General features: G+C 37.4%; 1 protein-coding gene across 1 annotated transcript in view; it reads right to left on the bottom strand.

Moving 5' to 3' along the window:
* The window catches only part of LOC134851889 (melanotransferrin-like), a 123,049-nt gene that overhangs the window by 21,237 nt on the left and 78,265 nt on the right, over window positions 1–23,547 (bottom strand). The window contains exons 16-17 of the mRNA XM_063868164.1: window positions 7,252–7,484; window positions 6,260–6,546 (exon numbers count right to left, since the gene is read on the bottom strand). Of these exons, the coding sequence (XP_063724234.1) occupies window positions 6,260–6,546; window positions 7,252–7,484 (520 nt within the window). The remainder of the gene's footprint in view (window positions 1–6,259; window positions 6,547–7,251; window positions 7,485–23,547) is intronic.

The following is a 23,547-nucleotide window of genomic DNA, read 5'->3' as shown; positions in this document are numbered from 1 at the left end:
TTAAATTGCTATATGAAAACAAATCTTTTTGCTAGTGCGCGTCATGTTGATGAGTTTCAGTAAAATGCATAATATTTGAACAAAAACAAAATTTATCAAATAGATATCAAATATATATCAATCAAAATTTATATAAATTTAAATTACTTCCAAGAGAACTTTCCATTGGTTTCCATCTTCTGGAACAGTTGTTCACTCGAGTCACATATGAGTTTAAGAAAAAATAGGCCCAATAACTGTTGGCTCAAGAGTCAGAGACACACCGTCAGGGTACACCGTCTGCTCGTCACGCTATCTTATTTTCGGCCGGATAGATTCGTGCAACTTCTTAGTCTAATACCGATCCTAATCTTACTCTTATACTATCTAGTCTCAGGTTGTTTAACTAGTCTCTGCTAGGCTCAATAGATCTAGGGTATACTGGTTTATTGCGGCTGCTGAAGTGCTCGGGAGAGTCCAACTAAATTCTAAGTTAAATTCAAATCTCTCTGGTGCTGAAATTACAAGTAACTTCAGCACTTACAAATAAGTGGGTTGTTAGTTAGATGGATCATGATTGGTTAATATTAAATACTTTACATTGGTAAAACATTTAATTTATCCAATCATAAAATGTAGTTTAGATCAGGTTCCACCCATCCGGGTTTTACAGAGTTTTTTATAATAGTTCTTCTGCAATTCGAAGGATGGATGATGGACGTTGGTGTTTGGCGAACATCATATTTCTTTTGTTTCATTTTTGTTAAGGAAGTTCCAGGAAGCTGGAGTTAGAGACATAAGACGTTGTGTTCTTCTTGTGACAACGACTAAGTCTTCGCAACAAACTCAAATCTGATTTCAGAATGGTTGGCTATGTCAGGTTTTTCTGTTCTTCGTGGAGAACTTCTTTTGTGTCTGATCTAGCTTGGGAATGGCGTGGAGATTGTGCGTGGAGGGGATGCCTGGTTACTCGGATCTGTACGTATACTTGAACATCGAGGTGGTCATTGGTCTAGTTCAATGAAGTCCTTTTCTGCGAGGTCAAGTCGTACTCTAAATCCTTTGAGTTGTGGTTGTGAGCGGCATATCGATTGTAGTTGGTCATTCTCTCTCGAGTGTAGTGGGGTCGTCTTGTCTTTTGATGTTCGTCCTTGGTGTTGTATTCTGATCTATATATTGCATCATGTGATTTTACATTTTATAAAACTTTTATTAGTTTAATATTTTTTAATAATGATTTTAGTTAGTTGTTTTCACAAAAGCTTTTTGTTTTAGTTCGGTTATTTTGAAGAGTTACTCACCCTTGAGTAGCTCTTATTAAAAATAGAGGTGTGGTCACAAAGCGTGGATGTAGCGCGGTGGGTTAGGCCGGCTATAGAGCATGCTCAGGACGTCCTTCCTGGTGGGTTAGGCCAGGAGTGGGAGTATGATTTCATGCGGTTTTTGTGAGGGGTCCTGTTATGTGACAACGTTTTATGTTGGGTTTGTTGTGGTCTTACTTATGTCTTGTTGGTTATGTACTTTTTCCAAAAAGCAAATTGTTTGTGGTATGGGTTAGTCTTTCGACTTTTTTGTGTTTTATTATTTCTTTCTAAGACTTTGTACCAGATCTTGCACCAGACTTGTACCAGACTTTGCACCGTCTGCTCGTCACGCTATCTTATTTTCGGCCGGATAGATTCGTGCAACTTCTTAGTCTAATACCGATCCTAATCTTACTCTTATACTATCTAGTCTCAGGTTGTTTAACTAGTCTCTGCTAGGCTCAATAGATCTAGGGTATACTGGTTTATTGCGGCTGCTGAAGTGCTCGGGAGAGTCCAACTAATTTCTAAGTTAAATTCAAATCTCTCTGGTGCTGAAATTACAAGTAACTTCAGCACTTACAAATAAGTGGGTTGTTAGTTAGATGGATCATGATTGGTTAATATTAAATACTTTACATTGGTAAAACATTTAATTTATCCAATCATAAAATGTAGTTTAGATCAGGTTCCACCGTTTAGATCAGGTTCCACTATCCTTGTGCTTCTGTACCTCAATCAGTCGGAGCCAATTCGCGTTTCATTAATGACATGGAACTTTAGGATCGATACAACTAGATGTCACTGAAACCTGCCACCAAAAAACCTCCCAATCCAAATAGAAATAATTACCCCTTCATGGTCAGGTATCTAAATAACTAAAACACGCGAACGCCATTAAGTACAGTGTTGGGCCCCCGGTAATTTAGATTTTGTTAGACAGTTTAAATTTGATTCATTTCAGAGGGATCAATCTGAAACTCGCCTTTCCTCAACATAATCAGGTTTACTGCCCTCACGTAATTAACTTAAGAAGCTAACGACATCCAGAAACTAAATCTGGATATAACTTCATTAACGCTCTGCATAGTAGTTCACTTGAAATGGAAGCTCTTGCTCTTCATTCTTGAATTCTCGTAACCACTTTGAAATCGGTCAGTAAGAAGACAGCTCTACTCAATATTTTAGACAAATTGCGATTAACGATGTTGCTCTATTCCAATCTATAACGTTTTTCCTTGTTGTTAATCGTTAATTTTGCTCTTCTGATTTCTCACTCTTTTGTTTCAAAAGACGCAAAAGTTTTGAGCCTGACGGGACCAATTCGACCAGGGGCGGATCTAGGATTTTCTCGAGGGGGGGGGGGGCGTATTTTCAAAAAAATTTCCAAAACTTTGACGACTTTTTTTTTTAGGTCGATCAGATTGATTTTCAGAGCTCTCCCAAAGCAGTAAGAAGACCGTTTTTGGGCACTTTTTGGAAAATTTTGACAAAAAAAACGCGTTTTTTTGGCGCGCGCTCCCCCTCAAAATTAGTATATATTGGCGCCGAAGGCACCTTTAGAAAAATTTTAGGGTCGGTCAGCCAAAAATGGAATTCTGAAAAAGTATCAAAGGGGGGACCCTTTGGGTCGGCAGGGGGTCGAATCCCTGAGAAAGGGCGTCCGCCCCCCCCCCCGCCCCCTCCCTAAATCCGCCCCTGAATTCGACCATTGCCAAACTTCAAATTGAACCAAACTAAATCAAATTTCTTTCATATGACCGACTGACACAATTATTTTTGTTCGAATCGCGACTGAAAAGACATATTAATGATTTATCACTCAACCCGATGCGATGATTACTTTTGGAACTTAATTTTGGGTGGAAAACAAAAAAACTAAAACGCAGTCAAAGTTTTGCCAGTTTTTTCAAATGGTCGTAGCCACAAGGACAGCTGGTTACTGTGCAAGCATCACAGAATGTTCCGACCAGTTTAAAATATATATTCTGTTTGGTGTCGGGATTTTCTGCGTGGTATAATAAAAAGATCTGAACTAAAACAAATAAATTAGAATTAATTGACAGTCATAGTAATTTAGGCCCATTGGAAGACATTTTGTATTAAGTTACCTACAAAAAAAAACGAAAAAAAAATTGTTAAAATTTAAGTAATTTTTCAAATTTATTTGCAGAAATTTTTAGCTTTTCTTAATTTTGAAAATTGGCGCTTAAATTTCAAAAGATAACTCTACCTAAGTAAAACTATTATCATGGCTGGAATTAAGCAAAAATCAGCTACCTTAAGCCTGCATGCTCACCCTATTAGCTCGAAACTAGACCATAAAATCCAAAATTGTATACTGGTTTTTCTCATTATTGCGGGAAGAATTTTTTCGATTTTCTTTTTTGTTTTTAGAATCACGAATGAAAGGGTTTTAGTTGATTTATCTTTCGACTCATTCCGATGATTTTTGTGTTACTTGATTTTGCGTGGAAAAAAGGTTTAAAAAACTGAAACACACCCAATACAAAGTTCCTCCTCATTTGCAATGGTCGGAACAATTACGATAAGTAACAATTTTTGCGCCATCTTTAAATGCGAGAAGAAAACGGACACTCGTTACCTATTGAAGGGCTCAAAAATGAATAACTTGATTGCACGCTGATAAGCAGTAAAATGATGCAAATCTGCCATACCATTTCTTATGTCATGCAATTTCTCAACAGCAAAGCTCTTAACCGAACTGAGCTGCTGTGTTGATTATTGTTTCAAGATCATTGATCGAATTGCTGTCTCGATAATGGTTTCAAGGACTTTAAGCCTGACCGCTGCTCTATCACCAAAAACCAAAATTACCATCATCCAAGTGCTGCGACAACAAAATTTCTCATGGACTGGCTCGATTTAACAGCAAAGCTCCAAACTCAATTGAGCTGGTGTGATGAGTTTATTTTCAAGGTCTTAAGACGTGACCGCCGCCCTATCACCGATTTTACCGTCATCTAAGTGCTGCAACTGTAGAATTTCTGAGGGACTGGCTGGGTTCAACAGCAAAGCTTTAAGACCAATTGAGCTGCTGTATTGATTACGATTTCAAGGTCTTAAAGCCATACCGATATCCTATCACCAAGATTACCGTCATGCAATTGAGTATCAAATTTTGTGCCGCACTCTCGTGTATCCTGTAAGACCTTACAAAAATCTGCTTCAATATCTGTAAATTATCGGCAATTCAACAGATAATATATAGAATAAGTAATATCGGTTAAACATTTTTCGGTTAACATTTTTAGCAATACGGTTTCCAACAATCTCAAAAATCTATAAACATTTTGATGGCAAACTGACCTTAATCGGACAAACCAGTAGTTTTCAAGGCCTTTTGTATAAGAAAATCTAATTTTAGCTTTTTCACTTTCGCGCTATAATGACGTCATTAATTTAAGATTATTTTAAGCGCGAACATCTTCCGCGCCCAAAGGAGCGAAAACGGGTGCGAGTTTTACGGCCGATCGAGTTAGCTCCCCGGAGCGGGTGGTAACTACGGCGGATCGAGCTATGTTGTCTTTTCCGTAATTAAGGGTTTTTATACGAGCCAGAGGGTAGTGTCCCCTTGGGCTGCGTTCGTCAACAATCCACACTAAATCCCCTGTTTTTAAAATAACGTCACTATCGGAGTGCCACTTACTGCGTTTATTCAGCGCTGGCACATAAACTCGCAGCCAACGACTCCAAATTGCGTTGGCGTAGCTTTGCGCTCGGATATATTGCTTTCGATGGTCGAAGTGCTCCTGGAAAGAGAGAGAAGGAAAGCTAGTACCATTTCGGCCTAACAAAAATTGATTAGGAGTTAACACCTCGAAACCATCCGGACTTGCCCTTACTGATGTTATGGGTCGAGCGTTCAGAGATTGTTCTACAAGACAGAAAGTTGTTTCAAGGACTTCGGGAGTGAGCTTTCTACTTCCTATTATTGCGTAGAATACCCTTTTACAACACCGAACGAGACGTTCCCAAGAACCACCGTGATGCGGGGCTGCCGGGGGTTAAATTTCCACTTAATACCCTTTTTCGACAGCTCTGGGGGTGCTTGTCCGTTCTACGACTGAATACAATTTAAGAGTTCGTTTTCGGCTTCCACAAAATTGGTGCCGTTATCAGACCAAATGACTGATGGAGTGCCGCGACGGGCAATGAATCTTTCGATTCCCATTACACACAAACTCGTGTCCATGGATGAGACAATCTCAATATGTACAGCTCTGGTGGTCATACATGTAAAAAGGAAGCACCATCGTTTTTCAGAACTCCTCCTGATTGAGACGTAAAAGGGTCCAAAGTAATCAACACCACAGTTTGTGAAGGGAGGCTGGCGGTAACCAAGCCTTTCAAATGGAAGCTCTGCCATCATAGGTGTGACAGTTTTGGCTTTGCGCTTCCTACATATGAGGCAGTGGACTTCAATGGACTTTAATAAAGAGCCAAGGTTCAAGATTGCGACTCTAAGTGAATTACAGCTCGCAGGTAGTCTAAGAACTGGTGCTGATAGCGATAATGAATATCATTTACGAACAATTTCACCAGAGAATGCCTTCCATCAAGGATTATGGGGTGTTTTGTGTCATATTCAGTTTCAACTAGGCAGCGAATTCGCCCAGTTGAACAAATGAGGAATGCAGGACCCATAAACGGTGCATATTGTGCAATACGACATAACTTTTTGACGGTTTTGTTGCAGGACAGGAGTAAATATTCCGCTTCAAAAGATTCCTTTTGGGAAATCAACAAAAGTCGTTGTTTGGCGGTTTCTAGTTCAACCGGATCGGTTATTTCCTTGACTTTAGTGCGGTAGTGCCGGTGTTTCGGACTAAGTCTGAGCAAGAAGGCAACCACTCGCTGGAGTTTACGAAACGAGCTGAAATCTTCCCATGCAAATAAAATGGGTTGTTTTTGTTTTTGTGCAACATTTGAAAAATTAGAGGCCTGCTCTAAACCTTCATTATGGTCACAAGCAGGACCAGCCAGGCGGATTTTCTTAAGTATTTCTATGCTCGGCTTGAAAGGCCACTCGCCACTTTTCAGCAGACTCGGCCCGTTCACCCAGCTGCTTGTTTTTAAGGACTCCGCTGAGATTCCTCTGGTTCCCGTATCAGCAGGGTTGTCTCCACTTAAGACGTGAAACCACTGGTCTACAGTCGTACTTTCCAGAATCTCTCCAATCCGGTTAGCCACGAACGTGGGTTGCTTACTACCTGAGTTTAACCACTGGAGCACAGTGGTGCTGTCAGTTCACATGAACGTGTTTAACACAGGAATGGTTAGAGCTTTGAGGACATCTTCCTTCAAGCGTGTAGCGAGTAACGCGGCCTGCAGTTCAAGCTTCGGGATGGAAAGCGCTTTCATGGGCGCGACGCTAGCTTTTCCAAAGACGAAGGCAACTTGTGTTTCGAGTGAAGTTTTCGCACGGGCGCGAAGAAAAGCTACAGCACAAAAAATTTCTTCTGAGCTGTCACCGAACATGTGTAACTCAACCCAATCAACTGGTGCGGAGAAGTAGCTGCACTTTATACTCATTTTTCCTAGAGATGGCAAACCAGAGTGCCAGGCAAGAAATTTTGTCTTGATATCAACGGGTAGCTCAACATCCCATTGTTGGCCATGAATGCGCCAGATTTCTTTCAATAATAATCGCGCTCTAACGGTATAGGGCGCTACGAGACCTATGGGGTCGAAAACGGAAGAAACAAAACTTAACACTGTTCGCTGTGTTATCGAATTTTTAAGTTCACGGTTGACACTACGGCTTACGACCAAAGTGTCGTGAATATGGTCCCACTTCAGACCAAGAACATGAGAAGAATTATCCCCACAAGTTACAATATTTTTACTTTCCCGTTGCGGCGCGCTTTGGGGCGGGTTTAACTCTTTATTAATTTTAGTTACTTTACTTACGAACTTAGTTAATTTAAAGCCACCTAGAGCTAACAGAGTAATCAACTCTTGACTCATTTTAAATGCAACATCAGGGTCCTTAAAGGAGTCTAGGTAGTCGTACATATAAAACTTCTCTAGAACTGCGGACGCTGCGTCAGGGAACATCGCCTGATTATCCATTGCAGTCCGTTGCAATGCATAATTTGCACACGTTGGCGAATCTCTCGCTCCAAAGATATGTCTGGTGTACTGGTGTACAACCGCATCGGCTGTGGGGTCCTCCCGCTACAGAAAACGAAGAGATGGTTGGTCCTCTGGAAGGACGCCGAATTGTAGGAACATCCCTTCAATGTCAGCCGATACGGCAAAATGATGTTGACGAAAACGGAGGAGAACGATTACAAGGTTTTGCAGTAGGTCGGGTCCTACTAGCAACGATTTGTTCAATGATGAACCGTGGAATTTAGACGCTCCATTAAGGACACGCCTCATTTTACCAGGTTTGTTTGGGTTCACCACGGGATGGTGAGGAAGATACCACTCGCGTATGCTGCGGTTCGAAAAATTATGGGGAGGAACTTGAATCACGTATTCTTTACTCAAATCATCTTCGATAGTTTTTGAGTATTGATCCCTTAAGTGAGGATCTTTCGCTAAACGTTTTTCCAACGATTTTAACTGAACCAAAGAGGAATAGTAATTGTCTGGTAACATGATAGATTTTTCTGCCCAAAGCATACCTACAGTGTATCTTGATCCATCATGGACGGTGGAAGAATCAAGTATTTTAGCCGCCCTTTTGTCCACGGCTGAAGGGGAGTCGACCTGTTTGTATGCTCCGTATGACTCTATTTCATACCAGCGTTTGATTTGACAAGCTAGTTCGGTATCATCCGTATTGCACTTGAAACAAGTAGAAAGGAAACCAGTAGATGTCGGCATTGGGCCGCTCAAGACCCAGCCTATTGGAAGGCGGATCGCGACGGGCGAAGTTTTTGATCGTACTTTATCTTGAAATACTCCTCAGGCCTAATAGCATGGAAGGAGTCTTGACCAATTATGAAGTCTACATCGGCGTAGCTATACACAATTGGTTTGATTGGAGCAAGGTACGGATACTTGCTCTGTAAGGCAGGGATGTTGACGGTATCGGTACCGACTTTAAGTTCATCCTTGACAAATGCGGTTAATTCGAGTATGTATTCGAATCCATCGAAGTTAGAAGATACCTTCATCTGAACTTGTTTCGTTTTAACAACAGTCGTTGTGTTAATATCATTTACTGTGAGATCCAAATCTCTTCCTGAGAGATTCAGACGTTTGACTAATTTAGCCGATATCCAGGAATGACTAGATGCTGAGTCACACAATGTTAAACAATCAGCACTCTGGAAATCGGTGGAAACTTGGAGCTTGATTATGGGCAGTAACCCTTTCGATATTATGATTGATGATTGGTCGTTCGAGATTGTGCAACTTACATCCAACGGAACGGGATTAATGTCTGCATGATTCGAACTTGCGTTTGGTATATTCTCGCTGAATGATTTTCGATCAGCGTTTGTGCTAGCTTTATCCGGCTCTGCATTAGATCTTGTTTGACCAGCGTTGGGTCTTGTATGGCTATCCTTTTTGTCCGGATTTCGACTAGTAAAAACACGTTCAGCACCATGGAGAAGTACACTATGGGTGCTAGTGCAACCTGTTTTGGTGCATTTCTTTGCTCTGGGACATTGCCGGAATGCGTGGTTCCCTTGTAAGCAGGAGAAGCACAATTTGTTTTCCGCAGAGAAGTTTGCACGTTGTGTTGGAGTTTTCTCCTTAAACACAGAGCACTTCCACAAGGCATGTTTCCCTTGCAGAGGATACAAGAAGGATATTCAAACTTTTTCTCAATTGTACTTGTCGAGGCAAAAACTCTCGTTACAGCTTTAGTTTTGGATGGCTCTTTGATTTTGGGCTTTCCAGGCATATTTTTCATTTGCTCATGAGCTTCTGCTTTATCTAATAATCAATTGTTAAAGTCAATTAGGTTGGGGCGTGACCAATTACGTTTCACGGCAAAAAGTGACCACGATTCTCTCATGTTTGGTGGAATATTCGAAAGAGCTTGATTTAACAAAGAGACGCTTTTCAAATCTTCTTCATAATCAAGAGACCTAAAGACAGCCACTAGACTTGAAATGGTCATCGAGAAGCTAATGATGTTCTCAGAGTTGTGCATTCAAAGCTGCGGGAAACTGGACAACTTATCAAGGAGGGCCGTAATTACATTTTTGGCTGGCCAAACTTTCTTTCTAGAGTTTTCAGAGCATCCTTATACATTCTTCCACTGTATGCGAACTCTGCTATGGCTGACTTAGATTTTCCCGTGACTAATGTTTTAAATAAGTTGACTTCACGTCATCGCTTAGGGACGCTGCGTCTCCAGTACTACAAAATTGGCCAAACCATTCGTGCCATTGGAGCGGGTTGCCATCGTACTGGGCCAGCTTCCATTCTGGAAGAGGATCCTTCTTTGAGACTGACAGAGCTTGGACTAAGTCATTCAGTGTCACGGCTTGCGGTTGGTGTTGCTAGGATCAGCTGCAAAAGGTTGCTGCTGATATATGTAAGTGTTTTCAGCCGATGCGTCGTGTTTGGGAAACCCATAGTAAACGGTACCACCACTTGATACGTGGGGGAATTGGTGCTGAGATATTGGCATTACGGATGAAAAAACACCAACTGATGGGTTTGTGTTACCATCACTTGTTAACCCAGTGATACATTGGGTGATTGCGGGTGGTGTCCACTTTGACATTAGTGGCAAATTGGGCTGACTAATAACGGCAGACTGTCCGCTAAACGGATTGTTCACTGACGCAGGATTGCTATACACGTTATGTGATAGCAAGTTTTGATTTCTGCAGATTAAATTTGCAGGTGGTTGTGACACAATGGCATGGGGGTGTATCCAGAGTATTGATTGGAGTTGGCGGGCATGTTTCCACTAACTCGGGAATTGCTATTAAAGTTGTTGACGGGGATATGTTGAATGGAAGACGAAGGATGAGGTACAGAGAAGTAACAGTATACCGGAGTATTGGTAGCTGCTGTTCCAGCTGGATTAAATAATGATGTATTATTGTTTTCGCAAAGTTTAGCGTTATTTGAAATAAGCAATGACTGCGTTTCGTGCTCAGGATTAGTGGATACAGCGTGGTTGATTCCATCGCCATCGCTGAAGGAGACGGTTGGTTGATAGGGATAACATTGTTGATCACAAACAAAAGTCTGAATCGGCAATGATCGCCGAGGTGAAGCTCCCGCTGTGGACACATTTCTGTTTTGATGCGAATGACTTTCTATATTTATACAGGTTTCAAACTTTGAAGAAGACGGAACTACCTCGGGCCCTTTTTGGTTTTCTAATGCATGATCAACCCAATCGTTTACCCTGTCAGAACTACGATCAACCGAAGACGCCAGCTCAAGATGCTGATCTATTTCAGACTCTTCGAGGTATTCAGTTTCAACCATTTTTGCTTCAGCTACTTTAATACAATTTTCTTCGCTTAATCGTTCTATTTCAAGCCGACTTTTTTCGATTCGTAAACGATATTCTTGCTCTTTACGGTCAATTTCAAGTTTAATTTCTTGTTGTTTTCGTTCCATCTCAATCAGATGCTGTTGCTCTTCAATGATGGCTTCTTGTTGTTTCAGTCCTAAGGTTGCTTCATGTTGTTTTTCCAACTCTTTCATCTTCGCTAGGAGCAGCTCTTTGCGGCGCGCACTGGGGGTCAATGATTTCATTGAGCTTTGCTTACTCGACCCGGATTTTGCCGATTTTGATGAAACTTTTGATCGACTAGTTTCACTGACGCAGACCTCTGAAGCTTGATTAGATTCCATATGAGCGCGAGCCTTACCAGTTACTTCATCGTTAACTTTAACTATCCAATCCCACCGTGCAGCCAACTCCGTTAATAATTTGCTATGGTTATCGGTTTTATTAGCTAATATCACAAGTTCATCATTTTTAGCTAATGCTTTTTCGAGACTACTCTTGCAAGATTCAATTAAGGCGTTTATTTTTGTTTTCCGAATTGGTCCCTCTAAACTCTCAGTTATGCGACTGTGAACTACGGAAAGCTCATTTTCTAGTGATGTTCGACCATTCATCAATCGTCGATATTTTAACTCAATTTGTTCTATCATTTTGATTACTTTTAAACTTGTTCACTTCTACTCAACCGCTCAACTGCTCAGTTTGAAAGAAAAAGGGAATAATTAATTTAAGACCTTAACTTTAGTATTAATAAATTATATTCTGACTCATTAAACAATATCACACCTTAGAGAAGCAACTTATTTGACTCCTAGTTGCTGCTCAGCATTTCTTCTGTTTCGATTGGCTTGCCGCTTGCGTTTTCCTGGCTTAGGAGTATTTTTCGTTGAAATAATATACTTCAAATTCTTGCTATAACGCCTAAGGATCGTAAACGTTTTCAGTTCTAGAGAGGGATCCTGGTGTAGTTCTAAGTACTTCTGCCCTAACTCAGTCAGGTTCTGCTTCCTTCTAGATGTCAGGTTTGTTACTATATTAATAACTAATATACCTGACTCTTTCAACTTACTATATATATCTTCCGTGCCTACACGTTTACAGTAAACTATTGCATAAATATTGCATTTATAGTTTAAAAGAATCTTCTTAAGCTGGTTAGAAGTTAGTGCGTTAAAGATATTACTACGGTGTCGACTAATAGAGTTATTAACAGCGCCGTGCCAAATAAAAATGTCGATTCGGTTTAAGAGATAGTGATCAAGTTGATACTGACAAGTTTTACGGACGTTTACTGCGTTATGGTTTAAACTTAACCCGGGAATGGCTAATCACGATTGAGATACACGCTTTTGCGAAGCGGGGGAAAGTATTTTCAAAGCGTGGTGCAGCAAACTAGCAGCTAGTATGAACATTTAGTGAATTAAATCAACTTTAGAGGAAGGGAATCAAGCAAACCGCGACCTGTTCTCTCGCAACACCATGAGCTAACAAGGTTGTAGCAAAAGGTAGGACGATTTGCTTGATAATACGCTACGGGTCCCGACTACGGCTACTTTTATCCAATTGAACTAGTTTAGTTAGCTGCACCACGTTTCAATAATAAACACGGCGTTTTTCAGAATTTTTTTTCGAAAATTTCCTTTTTTTGTCCGAAAATTTTCCAAAATTTTTTTTTTCCGAAAATTTTTTTTCGAAATTTTTTTTCGAAATTTTTTTTCCACGTTTTCACCCATCGGTTCAAGCTCCAACAATAACCTGATGCGTTTGCGAAATTTTGATTTTTTTTAAAAAGTCCAAAATTTGGGGCAAAAAACTCGACTCGGTCGTTTAAATTAAATTATTATGAAACTAGGCGCTTTGCTGAATAATTTGCAAAACTTTAAAATTTTGGAAAAAAAATCAAAAATTTTCATTTTTTTTCAAAATTTTTTGCTTTTTTTTTCGATACGGTGTTGAGCTTACAAACACGGTGTTAGGATACCGTAATTAAGGTTTATGAGGCCGGTTTTTTCCTAAACCCACAGAAAATTTTCTGATCAGGTTTTGGTATCGAGAAAAATGGGGGGCTACGATTTTGCCATCAGAAACCTCGTATCAGATTTTAAAGCATCAAATCGGCAAGTAAGCACAAATGGATAAAGTTTTGGTTTTTTAGTCTTACAAGTTTTGTAGAGGCGTTCACCGGTAGATTTCAAAATCCACAGAAAACTTCGGGTGTCGAGAAAAAATGGGTGTCCACAATGCACAATCAGGATACCTGAAAAGGCCTCCGTTCGTATTGACTTCTACAGGACAACCCGAATAAACACTGACTTCTATCGGTTTCTACAGGATCTAATGACTTCGACGTTCGTATTCTTCACCGTCTCTTCGTCCGTCCGTATGGTTCACTTCGACGTCCGTATTCTTATTGACTTCTACAGTATTGACTTCTACAGGACAACCCGAATAAACACTGACTTATACAGGACAACTTCGTATTGACTTCTACAGGACAACTGCGTATTGACTTCTACAGGACAACTTCATATTGACTTCTACAGGACAACTTCGCTTTGACTTCTACAGGACAACTCGAATAAATACTGATTTCTACAGGTCAACTTCGTATTGACTTCTACAGGACAACTTCGTATTGACTTCTACAGGACAACTTCGCTTTGACTTCTACGGGACAACCCGAATAAATACTGACTTCTACAGGTCAACCTCGTATTGACTTCTACAGGACAACCCGAATAAATATCGTTTTCTATCGACTTCTACAGGCTCTATTCGTATTGACTTCTACAGGACAACTGCGTATTGACTTCTACAGGACAACTTCGTATTGACTTCTACAGGACAACTTCGCTTTGACTTCTACAGGACAACTCGAATAAATACTGATTTCTACAGGTCAACTTCGTATTGACTTCTACAGGACAACTTCGTATTGACTTCTACAGGACAACTTCGCTTTGACTTCTACGGGACAACCCGAATAAATACTGACTTCTACAGGTCAACCTCGTATTGGCTTCTACAGGACAACCCGAATAAGTATCGTTTTCTATCGACTTCTACAGGCTCTATTGATTTCGGTGTCCGGTTCGGCGGACCAAAATGTGCCGCACTCTCGTGTATCCTGTAAGACCTTACATAATCTTGCTTCAATATCTGTAAATTATCGGCAATTCAACAGATATTATATAGAATAAGCAATATCGGTTAAACATTTTTCGGTTAACATTTTTAGCAATACGGTTTCCAACAATCTCAAAAATCTATAAACATTTTGATGGCAAACTGACCTTAATCGGACAAACCAGTAGTTTTCAAGGCCTTTTGTCTAAGAAAATCTAATTTTAGCTTTTTCACTTTCGCGCTATAATGACGTCATTAATTTAAGATTATTTAAGCGCGAACAAATTTTTTAACAGAAAATTATGGTGGACTATAATTACTTTGACTTCAAATAAACTTAAATTGCTTACAGGATGTTTTTCATAAGTTACCATATAGGGATCTTCTCTAAAAGAATAAAACTGACTTTCTGAGACAACAGTTTTTGACATAAATTCTGCTGAATCTTTCATGAAGTTCTACTGTTCAGTTTTCTTGTTCTCGTACTTGATTCTATTTTACTGTATGTTAGTACAAGATTTTCTTTGATCTTTCAGAATTGACAAACTAATTTTCAATTGAGAATCAATGAAATTTGTAGTATGTTGTTATTCAGTTGAGGACTAGATGACGAATCCTTCTTTATTCTGCCACAGCATGTCGTAGTTGCCCAGCTCATATGTTTTTGAAGTGATGTTGTCAGATTAGTAGTTATACAACTTAGGATTGTTGCTGAATAGTGCAAATGGCTTATGTCTAAAGCGTTTAATTATAAAAGTGGCTTTTTAATTGTCAGCAATTTTTGTTTATCGATTTTGTTGTTTTGAATTTTATTATACTTTCGAATTCTTTTACCATCTAAAAGAATACCGAATTCTATTTTACTGTTTCACATTGAGGTTTTCTGCTCAATTTGACCAGTTCAGTTGAGTTTTGTTTGTTTTGATTTTTAGAAAACGGGTCTTGTAAAATACAGCTAAATTTTTTGACATGATTCCTGTAACATCTGTAAAACGTTTTCAGTGATATCATCATTGAAAAATCGTAGCGTGTAGTCTGCATAGTGTACCACTTTACACTTTCCTGCTAAATATTTGCTTTTAATTCTTTTATATGTTGAAAATTAAGGGTCCTAAAATTATACCTTGCGGTACACTTTGATGTAGAGAGATCCAATCAGACTTTGTATTATTTCATTAATTTTTTGTTGTCTAAGGCTGAAGACATCATTTCTATTGATGATTAAAAAATCCCAGACTCTTCAGTTTGGCGTTTAAATTTTTGTGACTGATGGTATTGAACGCTTTTGATTTATCTAGTAGATATACGGCAAGGTATATAATTTTTTCCATGATTTGCAGAAAACATTAAAATATTAGCGCAGGGACGAAACGCGTCAATTGTTGAAATTGAGGTTCTGAAACCATACTGTATCTTAATGAGCTGGTTATTAATCAACAATGTTCCTCATTCTAGTTGTATAAATTTTTTTCAAAAATTTCAGCGAAACCACCGTTTATCGAGATTGGTCTGTAAATCTCTTTTTATTTCTGGCTCATTTTAATTTTATATTGAGATAAAACAGAGCATTTTTAAATTAAATTGATAATGAACTACTTTTTGTACTTATTCATTCAAAAAAAATCAGGAGTGTGGGTATCCTTCACTATACCCATCTTTTTAAGCCGAGGCTGGCAGATCAAATAAACAAGATGATCTCTTTGCATTGAATTCAAATTTTTTTTGTTGTAATAAATTTCACTTACAAACCAGAAATTTGGTTTGTTTGGTTTGTAAACAGACGAAAAAAAACATGAAGTTATGAAAGTTCAGAGAATATACTAAAATAATTAAAAATTTGTGAGAAGAAAAAAATCCTCACGGAAATTAACGAGTGTTCAGATACAATCGTTACTTGATTATTCAGCAGCTTGAAACATATAGGCCATTACAGAAAAAAGCTTTTCGTGGTTGAAGAAGCAGATATTGCTTCAAATATAGCAGAACAGAAACCGACTATCGCTATTTGTTTTACAACTCTATGAAAACCTTAGCTCTCCGGATGTCCTAAATAAGATCTTATATCTTTACATTCCTATTCGGGATATGAGGAGCTAGGCTTTAGGAAAGGGTCGAATCTCTACTGAACAAAAACTTATTTTTAATGATTTTTAGCCCTGTAATTAGGAGTGAACTCAAAGTATGGGGACACGGAGATTCATCCATTAGCTCATTATATTTACATGCATGCAGTTAGTTTGTATCGTTCAGGCGCTAGCCTACTATCATTAACATGTTCATCGACCTGATTTAAAAAGGAAAACTAAGAATTGTTTTTAGTAGAGGCGGTGAAGTTTAGAAAAAATTGATTTTGACGCTAACCAATTTTTATAGGGTTGATTTTGTTGTTATATGTTTTTATATGTGCTTATATGTTTTTGTTAGCAAACTGAAGCATATTTCCGAAAGTTAAAAAACTCTGTGTAACTGAAAATCAACGTTGTTTTCTTATCTAGTCATTTTTATCACTATTGGTTTCGTAGGAACTGACACCGAAAAATCTAATATTGTTAAGCCTACAAAAAATATATATCTAGCAGTCGGCAATTTACAAAAAAAATTAGAAAATGATTATCAAAAACTTACTGATTAATTTTGATCAGAATTAAAATTCGACGAACTTCGAAGAAAACTATTTGATTCAAAATCTCAAACATTAAGTACCAGCATTTAAAACAATTTTAGAAGCCGCAGGCAACCAAAAAAGGAAGAAAAGACAGTTCTTCAGAAATAGTTGCTTCCCAGACCAATCAACCTCTGGTAGGCTTGTTTAGAAAACAATTGGCACCAGCGCTACCCGGGTTGACGTCCATAGAAGAAAAATGCTTCACATACAGTTTCATATTTAAAGTCTATAGAAAAAATGCTTAGCATAGAAAATTCATGCAACATTTTAAAATTGTGTTAAAATTTTTTAATGAACATTTTTGGTCTAATTGCCCCTTTCAAAGCTTTCTGGTCATTGCAAAAATGCTAAATTTTTTGTTAAAAAATGCTTATCATACAATTTTTAGCTATGAAAAATATAAGATAGTCATTTTCTCATAGAAAAAAAATTAAAATTTTCAAAAATCACCAAAATACGTGTCTGGGTAACTTAAAATAGATTTAAAAAATTATATCTATGATAGAGGGTTTTTTGACAATCAAAAATATAATTTTAATTTTGGTCAGAAAAAGCTTATCATAAAGTTTTCATATATGAAAATTGTATGATATGAATTTTTTTATAAAGAAAAACAAAAATTCGAGACAAAATTTTTAATCCCTTTTGTGGTTGCAAACTTACTTTTGTGCTAAAATATAAATTTTACGAAAAAAAAACTTTACATGCAAAATTTGATTTTTTGTGTTTATAACGTAGTTTAGAATGAGTTCCACAAGAAAGTGTTTTTTTTGTGAGCACGGTCATCATCTTTTGTTTCATTTGCTAAGATAAAAATAAATTTGTAAAAAAAACAGGCCTTTCTTTCTCAACCACTATTCATAAAAGTTACTTTTCTGGTATATAATTCCATGTGAAAGTGTTAATATTAACTTTCGTGGCTAAACCACCAAATGCAGTTTATTATGACAAAAAATCCTTGGTTGGTGTTAGGTTGAAACACAAAATTTCGAAGAAAAAAAAATTTTTTTTTTTATTTATGGAAAAATGCTTTCATACATTTTCATATTATGAAAAAAATGCTTATTTTGCTATTTTCATACACTTATTTTTCTCTATGAAATTGTATGAAAGATTATGACAAGCATTTTTTTCATATATGAAAATTGTATGACAAGCATTTTTTGTCAACCCGGGTAATTAACAGAGACACAAATTAAAGGCGTTATACTCTCGTTGCCTTTTTGATGTTGCCTTGACTTGTTAATTTAACCCTCATTTTATAATTTTCTCCAGCCATTCTGAGGGGTTTGGGAGTTGACTCATGCAGGATGGATCAAAGCTAGCTCCCTTCACCAATACAACGCTGCATGCGCTTAACTAACCAAATTTCTAACGATTATCGAGTACTTAGAATTTCCGAGGCTTTGATACAGCATTGCCATTCAAATTGAAACGAAAGTAAACGATAATTTCGTGGCTCGAACATTTTAATTGTCATAGAGTTGACATCACTGAAATGCATTAGTATTGGCTCCATGCGTAGCGACTTGCAAAAGCACGGTAATTAGTGTTTCTAGCCTTTTTTTGGTTGCATGCTACATCATTCATTTGATCACATACAATACATCAAAAATAAGAAAAACGCCTCATCCTTCTCAGCATTGGGCAGTAGGACATTGCTGACATTTTGTGGGAACCAATAATAGAGGCATGTTTTTTAGTCCTCCGATAAATTTTTTTAGCCTTCCAAAAATTTAAAACGGTGCCGACTATTATAGTGAAATAGATCAGTTTGCCACATTTTCACAAATCGGGAACTAAAAAACTCATGTAGAAAAAAACCAATGAAACGGCAAAAAAATTCAAAAATGATAAATATAACGAAACAGCTATACAAAAAACTCCGATAAAAAATACAAAAGCTGCAAAAAAACTAAAAATGATACTTGACCCCAAAAAATTCAATCAGATCCAACTGATTAGTTTTGAAAGGGTGTGCGGCGTCCATATGAACAAAACATTTTCCAACAGCCTTCGAAAACACCAATCAAAACTAAAATGGTAAAACAACCGTTTTGCCTCCCATCGCCTTTTAAAGAATCAATAGGAGCATTCTAAGACTCCCATGCTAGCCTTTCTATACTTTTCGGAAAAACGTAGAAACAGAAAAAAATTTTGAGATCATTTTCAATTGTCTAAACACCTTTCAGGGCCTTCCAGATTCTATTGAAAACCTCCGGGTCCCTTACAGAAACATTTGGGGAGTGCTCCCAAATTCATTAAAACACTTTCCATAGAGAGTATTCCATAAAATGATTTGAGCGCTTTTCATTTCTCCTTATGTTTTAGGAGCCTTCCCAGATCTCATAAAATCCTTTAAAAAAACCCAGAGCCTTCAAAAAAACAAAAAAAAATTTAGGAGCCTTTGAATTTTTTATTTGTAAGCATTGGGAGCCTTCCTCAATCATCAGAAAAATTTTTGAGCTATTTCGAAAAGTCTTGAATGTTTCTCTGGATATATTTTAAATTTAGTTTCTTAATTTTATTTAGCATTTTCAGGATATGAGGAGCAAGGCGTTAGAAATCGATAATGTATCAGATCGAGATGTCATATCTCTACTGAAGAATAACTTGCTAGTAGTGACGTATAAAATTTGTGTTGAGGAGTGACCTCGTGGTCTGGGTATACTGTGACTCAGCCATTAGCTCACTAAATTTGCATGTAAACAATTCATTGTATCGTTCAGCCACTAGCCTTCAATCATTAACACGTTCATCGACCCAATTTAAAAAGTGAAAGTTCTTCGGTTTAAAAATCTCAAATAATAATTACAAGCATTTAAAATGATCTCAGATGCCGCTGGCAATAAAGAAGTAAGACCGTTTTGCAAACAGTTGCCTTTCCAGTGCAAAGAAACGCTGGGAGGCTTGTTTTAAAAAAATTTGCAGCAACGCTTAGCAACCGAGACATAAATTACAGGCCTTCTACTATTGTAGTCACTCTTATCTCGAGAGTTCTCATTTTACAAACTTTTCTAGCCATGTTGAGGGGTTTGGGAGTTGAGTCATTTAGGATAGATTAAAGCAAGTTCTCTTCACAATAACAACTTTGCATGAGCTTAAGTAATCAAGTTTCAAACGGTTATCGCGTACTTAGGGTTTCTGGGACCTTGATATGGGATTGTCATTTTAATATAAGCAAGAGAAAGCAAAGTTTTTGTGACTTAAAAATATTAATTGTCCTAGAGTTGACGAAACTGAAATGTATTAGTATTGGCTCCATGCGTAGCGACTTCCAGTAGCATGGTAACTAATGTTTCTGGCTTTCTTTTTGGTTGTATGATACCTAATTTGATTAGCTTTCTTAGAAAGCTCAAAAAAAATAAAAGTGCGCGGCCGACTCAGGTGGAAATGATCGCCTCGTCCTGTTTGCACTAATCGGGTACCAAAAAATTTATTGCTAGAAAAATCACAACCAATTTTTGAAACAATTAAAACAAGACTGCTCGTATCAGGGTAAAACCCTGAATCTTCTGACTGCATTTTAAGGTCTACGGAGCAGTATTAGCATGAAAAATGAATGAAGTAAAATAATGCATTTTTTTTATTGATATGATGTTTTTGAGAAAATCATCCCCTCACACGCAATAAAAAGTACAAAATGATAACTTCGCTCCTAGTAGCAAATCAATTATGGCAATTAAGCTTATTTCAACGAATTTTGAGCGATTTCTAAGACGGATTAAATCTCAGCTTACGCGTAAATAGCGTACAACATTACGAGCTTTAATTGTCCAAAAATGGCCGAAACAAAAATCTTTAAACCACCATAATCCCCAAACGATCACAGGTGAAATATTTTTCAAATTTAAGCTCAAGACAACAATAATTTTTTTTTGAATTATTTTTGAAAATTCCGTCAAAAATGGCTAGTAAAAAGTCAAATTTTGTCTGAAGTAAAAAAATCCACCCCGAGCACAAGCACAAATATTCGGTTACTTTCGTTACAAAATTTTGAACAAAAAAAATCAAAACTTCTAAAATTAAATTGTCGATAAAAACACAAAAACTGCAATAAGGCAAAAAGAGTTAGCTGATTAGCTGCAGACAGTGGCAGGTAGCTGAATTTCTGAAAAGCCCTAAACAACGCCCTGTAGGAGGTTCTAGTTACCTCCGGATGCTCAAAAACCTAATTTTTGATTTCCATTCTATGTAGAAAGCTAAAACCTTGCATCAAGTATACTATTAATTGACTAGTTAGGATTAATTAGATTTTTTATTCTTTGATAATCAATCTGGTTATTTATATTTTTGGGGAACTGGATTTAACTACAGGGTGTTTTCAACGATTTTAAAGAGGTGCAACCAACTTGAACAAAAAACATCAATCAACTTTGAGAGTAACACTAGCGGACCTATTTGGACAATAAATTAAGCCTAAAAACGTCAAAATTGTATATCAGATTTAGTAGGTTCTCTTAATTTTTGTTTCGACTTTCAAGAAAACGGAATATTAATGCTCGGTGTGGTTTTTTTATGCAGCCAAATTTCGCCGATCGAAAAAATAGTTTTCGACAAAAATTTTTTATACCCCATTGAAGATAACAACTTCCTGAGGTCAAGTTTAAAAAAATATTTTACCTCCAATTGTTTTTTGTAAAATTCGGAGGGTTTGAAAATTGTAAAATTGGCCATGTTCTGGACAAAATTATGCGCGCTTTTAAGAATTTTTTGTTCCGACTTTCGTAACGAAAGTAACGGAATATTTGTGCTCGGGTGGGTTTTTGTGCTCGGGTGAGTTCCCCAAAAATATAAATAACCAGATTGATTATCAAAGAATAAAAAATCTAATTAATCCTAACTAGTCATTTAATAGTATACTTGATGCAAGGTTTTAGCTTTCTACATAGAATGGAAATCAAAAATTAGGTTTTTGAGCATCCGGAGGTAACTAGAACCTCCTACAGGGCGTTGTTTAGGGCTTTTCAGAAATTCAGCTACCTGCCACTGTCTGCAGCTAATCAGCTAACTCTTTTTGCCTTATTGCAGTTTTTGTGTTTTTATCGACAATTTAATTTTAGAAGTTTTGATTTTTTTTGTTCAAAATTTTGTAACGAAAGTAACCGAATATTTGTGCTCGGGGTGGATTTTTTTACTTCAGACAAATTTTGACTTTTTTACTAGCCATTTTTGACGGAATTTTTAAAAATCATTCAAAAGTATTGTTGTCTTGAGCTTAAATTTGAAAAAAATATTTCACCTGTGATCGTTTTTCGTAAAGTTATGGGGGTTTAAAGATTGTCATTTTGGCCAATTGGGGACAATTAACGCGCGATAGGTTTCGCGCTATTAACGCGTGAGCGAGAATTAATCGGTTTAAGAAATCGTTCCAAATTGATTCATGGAAGCTTATATGTCATAACTGATTTGTTAAAAGGAGCAAAATCTATCACTTTGTACTTAACATGGCGTGTGGGGGGATGTTTTCACAAAAAAAAATCTCAATTTTTTATTCAAAAAAAATTTTATTTTTAATTTTTTTAAAATTTTTTGAACAAATTTTCTAGTTCTAGCTGCTCTATAGACCTTAAAATGTAGTCGAAACATTCAAGGCTTCGCTCTGATACGAGCAGTCATGTTCATATAGCTGAGATTGTAACTCGAATTTTTTTTACTTGGCGAAATACCCCGCACAACAAAATCGTTCCAAAATGAACTGAGGCTAGCTAATCGGATCGGTCGTATTAATTTCGTACGACTCAACATTTCACACTATGAAATTGTCCAACATTTATAGGTTTTTCAATATTTTCTTTTCCCAAAAACTGTTCGATATGAATTAAAGGGCAGTCGGATTATTCAGGATTTTGCCCTGATACGAGCAGTCTTGTTCATATTGCTGAAAGCGTAACTCGAATTATTTATGCGTGGCGAAATACCCCGCACAACAAAATCGTTCCAAATTGAACTGAGGCTAGCTAATCGGATCGGTCGTATTAATTTCGTACGACTCAACATTTCACACTATGATATTGTCCAACATTTATAGGTTTTTCAATATTTTCTTTTCCCAAAAACTGTTCGATATGAATTAAGGGGCAGTCGGATTATTCAGGGTTTCACCCTATTATACGAGCCGTTTTTTATAGATTGGTTCTAATTTGAAAAAACTAGGGCGTTGGGGGGAGTCAAACCGAAAATTGTTGCAAATTGTTGGGGGGAGTTTTTGACCTCCGAGATAACCTGATTGGATTCTTATCTGACAACTAAGCATCCCATCTGTTTGCAACCCAAATGAGAATTGACCCAATAGTATTCAACAAGATCCAAATGTTTGTTCTGGTAGGAAAGTGGTGAGCGGCGTCCTCAAACATTTCGTAACGATTTCGACAAAAAATGTACCATCAGCTTTTGCCATTAGCATTTGGTCTTATTATTTCCAGAGGACTCAAATTTTAAATTTTGGTTTTATCAGCCTAAAACCAGTTAAAAACAGTCGGAACGTTCTGCTCTGCTTTGCCCTGATACGAGCAGTATTTTTTGTGTATTTACTCTTTCACTTTGCTAAATTGCTGCAAATATCCAGAACATATGCGAAATTCTGCGATTTCAAATATGTCGCTTGTATACATGCGGGCGATGTATACATGCGGGCGATCATACGCCACAGTTTTATTCCAAGCTTCGTTATACCACAGCTTGAAAGTTATTATACTGGGTCTAGGACAACAAGCCGACGGGACTTCAAGCCGAAGGGACTTCAGGCCGGATGTTAAACTTTACCAGAAACTCAATTCACTAATTTTTCATCTGTAAAACAGTGCTTTTCAAAAATTTAGGCCAGTTTAGTCCATAATAAGCGTTATTCATGACCATGAATCTCTTAGGATTGGCATCCGTTAATATCTGCCAGTCATGAAATGCCGTGTTTTAATTTTCAACTTTCCAAAACATTATTTGGAGGCTTAAACTTTATGAAAACGCAAATATCTACTGTAAAGGATCATGAAAAATTGAGAAACTCT

The sequence above is a fragment of the Symsagittifera roscoffensis genome, chromosome 7 (assembly GCF_963678635.1).
Source record: "Symsagittifera roscoffensis chromosome 7, txSymRosc1.1, whole genome shotgun sequence".
Classification (NCBI taxonomy): domain Eukaryota; kingdom Metazoa; phylum Xenacoelomorpha; order Acoela; family Convolutidae; genus Symsagittifera; species Symsagittifera roscoffensis.
Note: the sequence above shows the minus strand (reverse complement) of the source record. Positions and strands in the feature narration are given on the sequence as shown.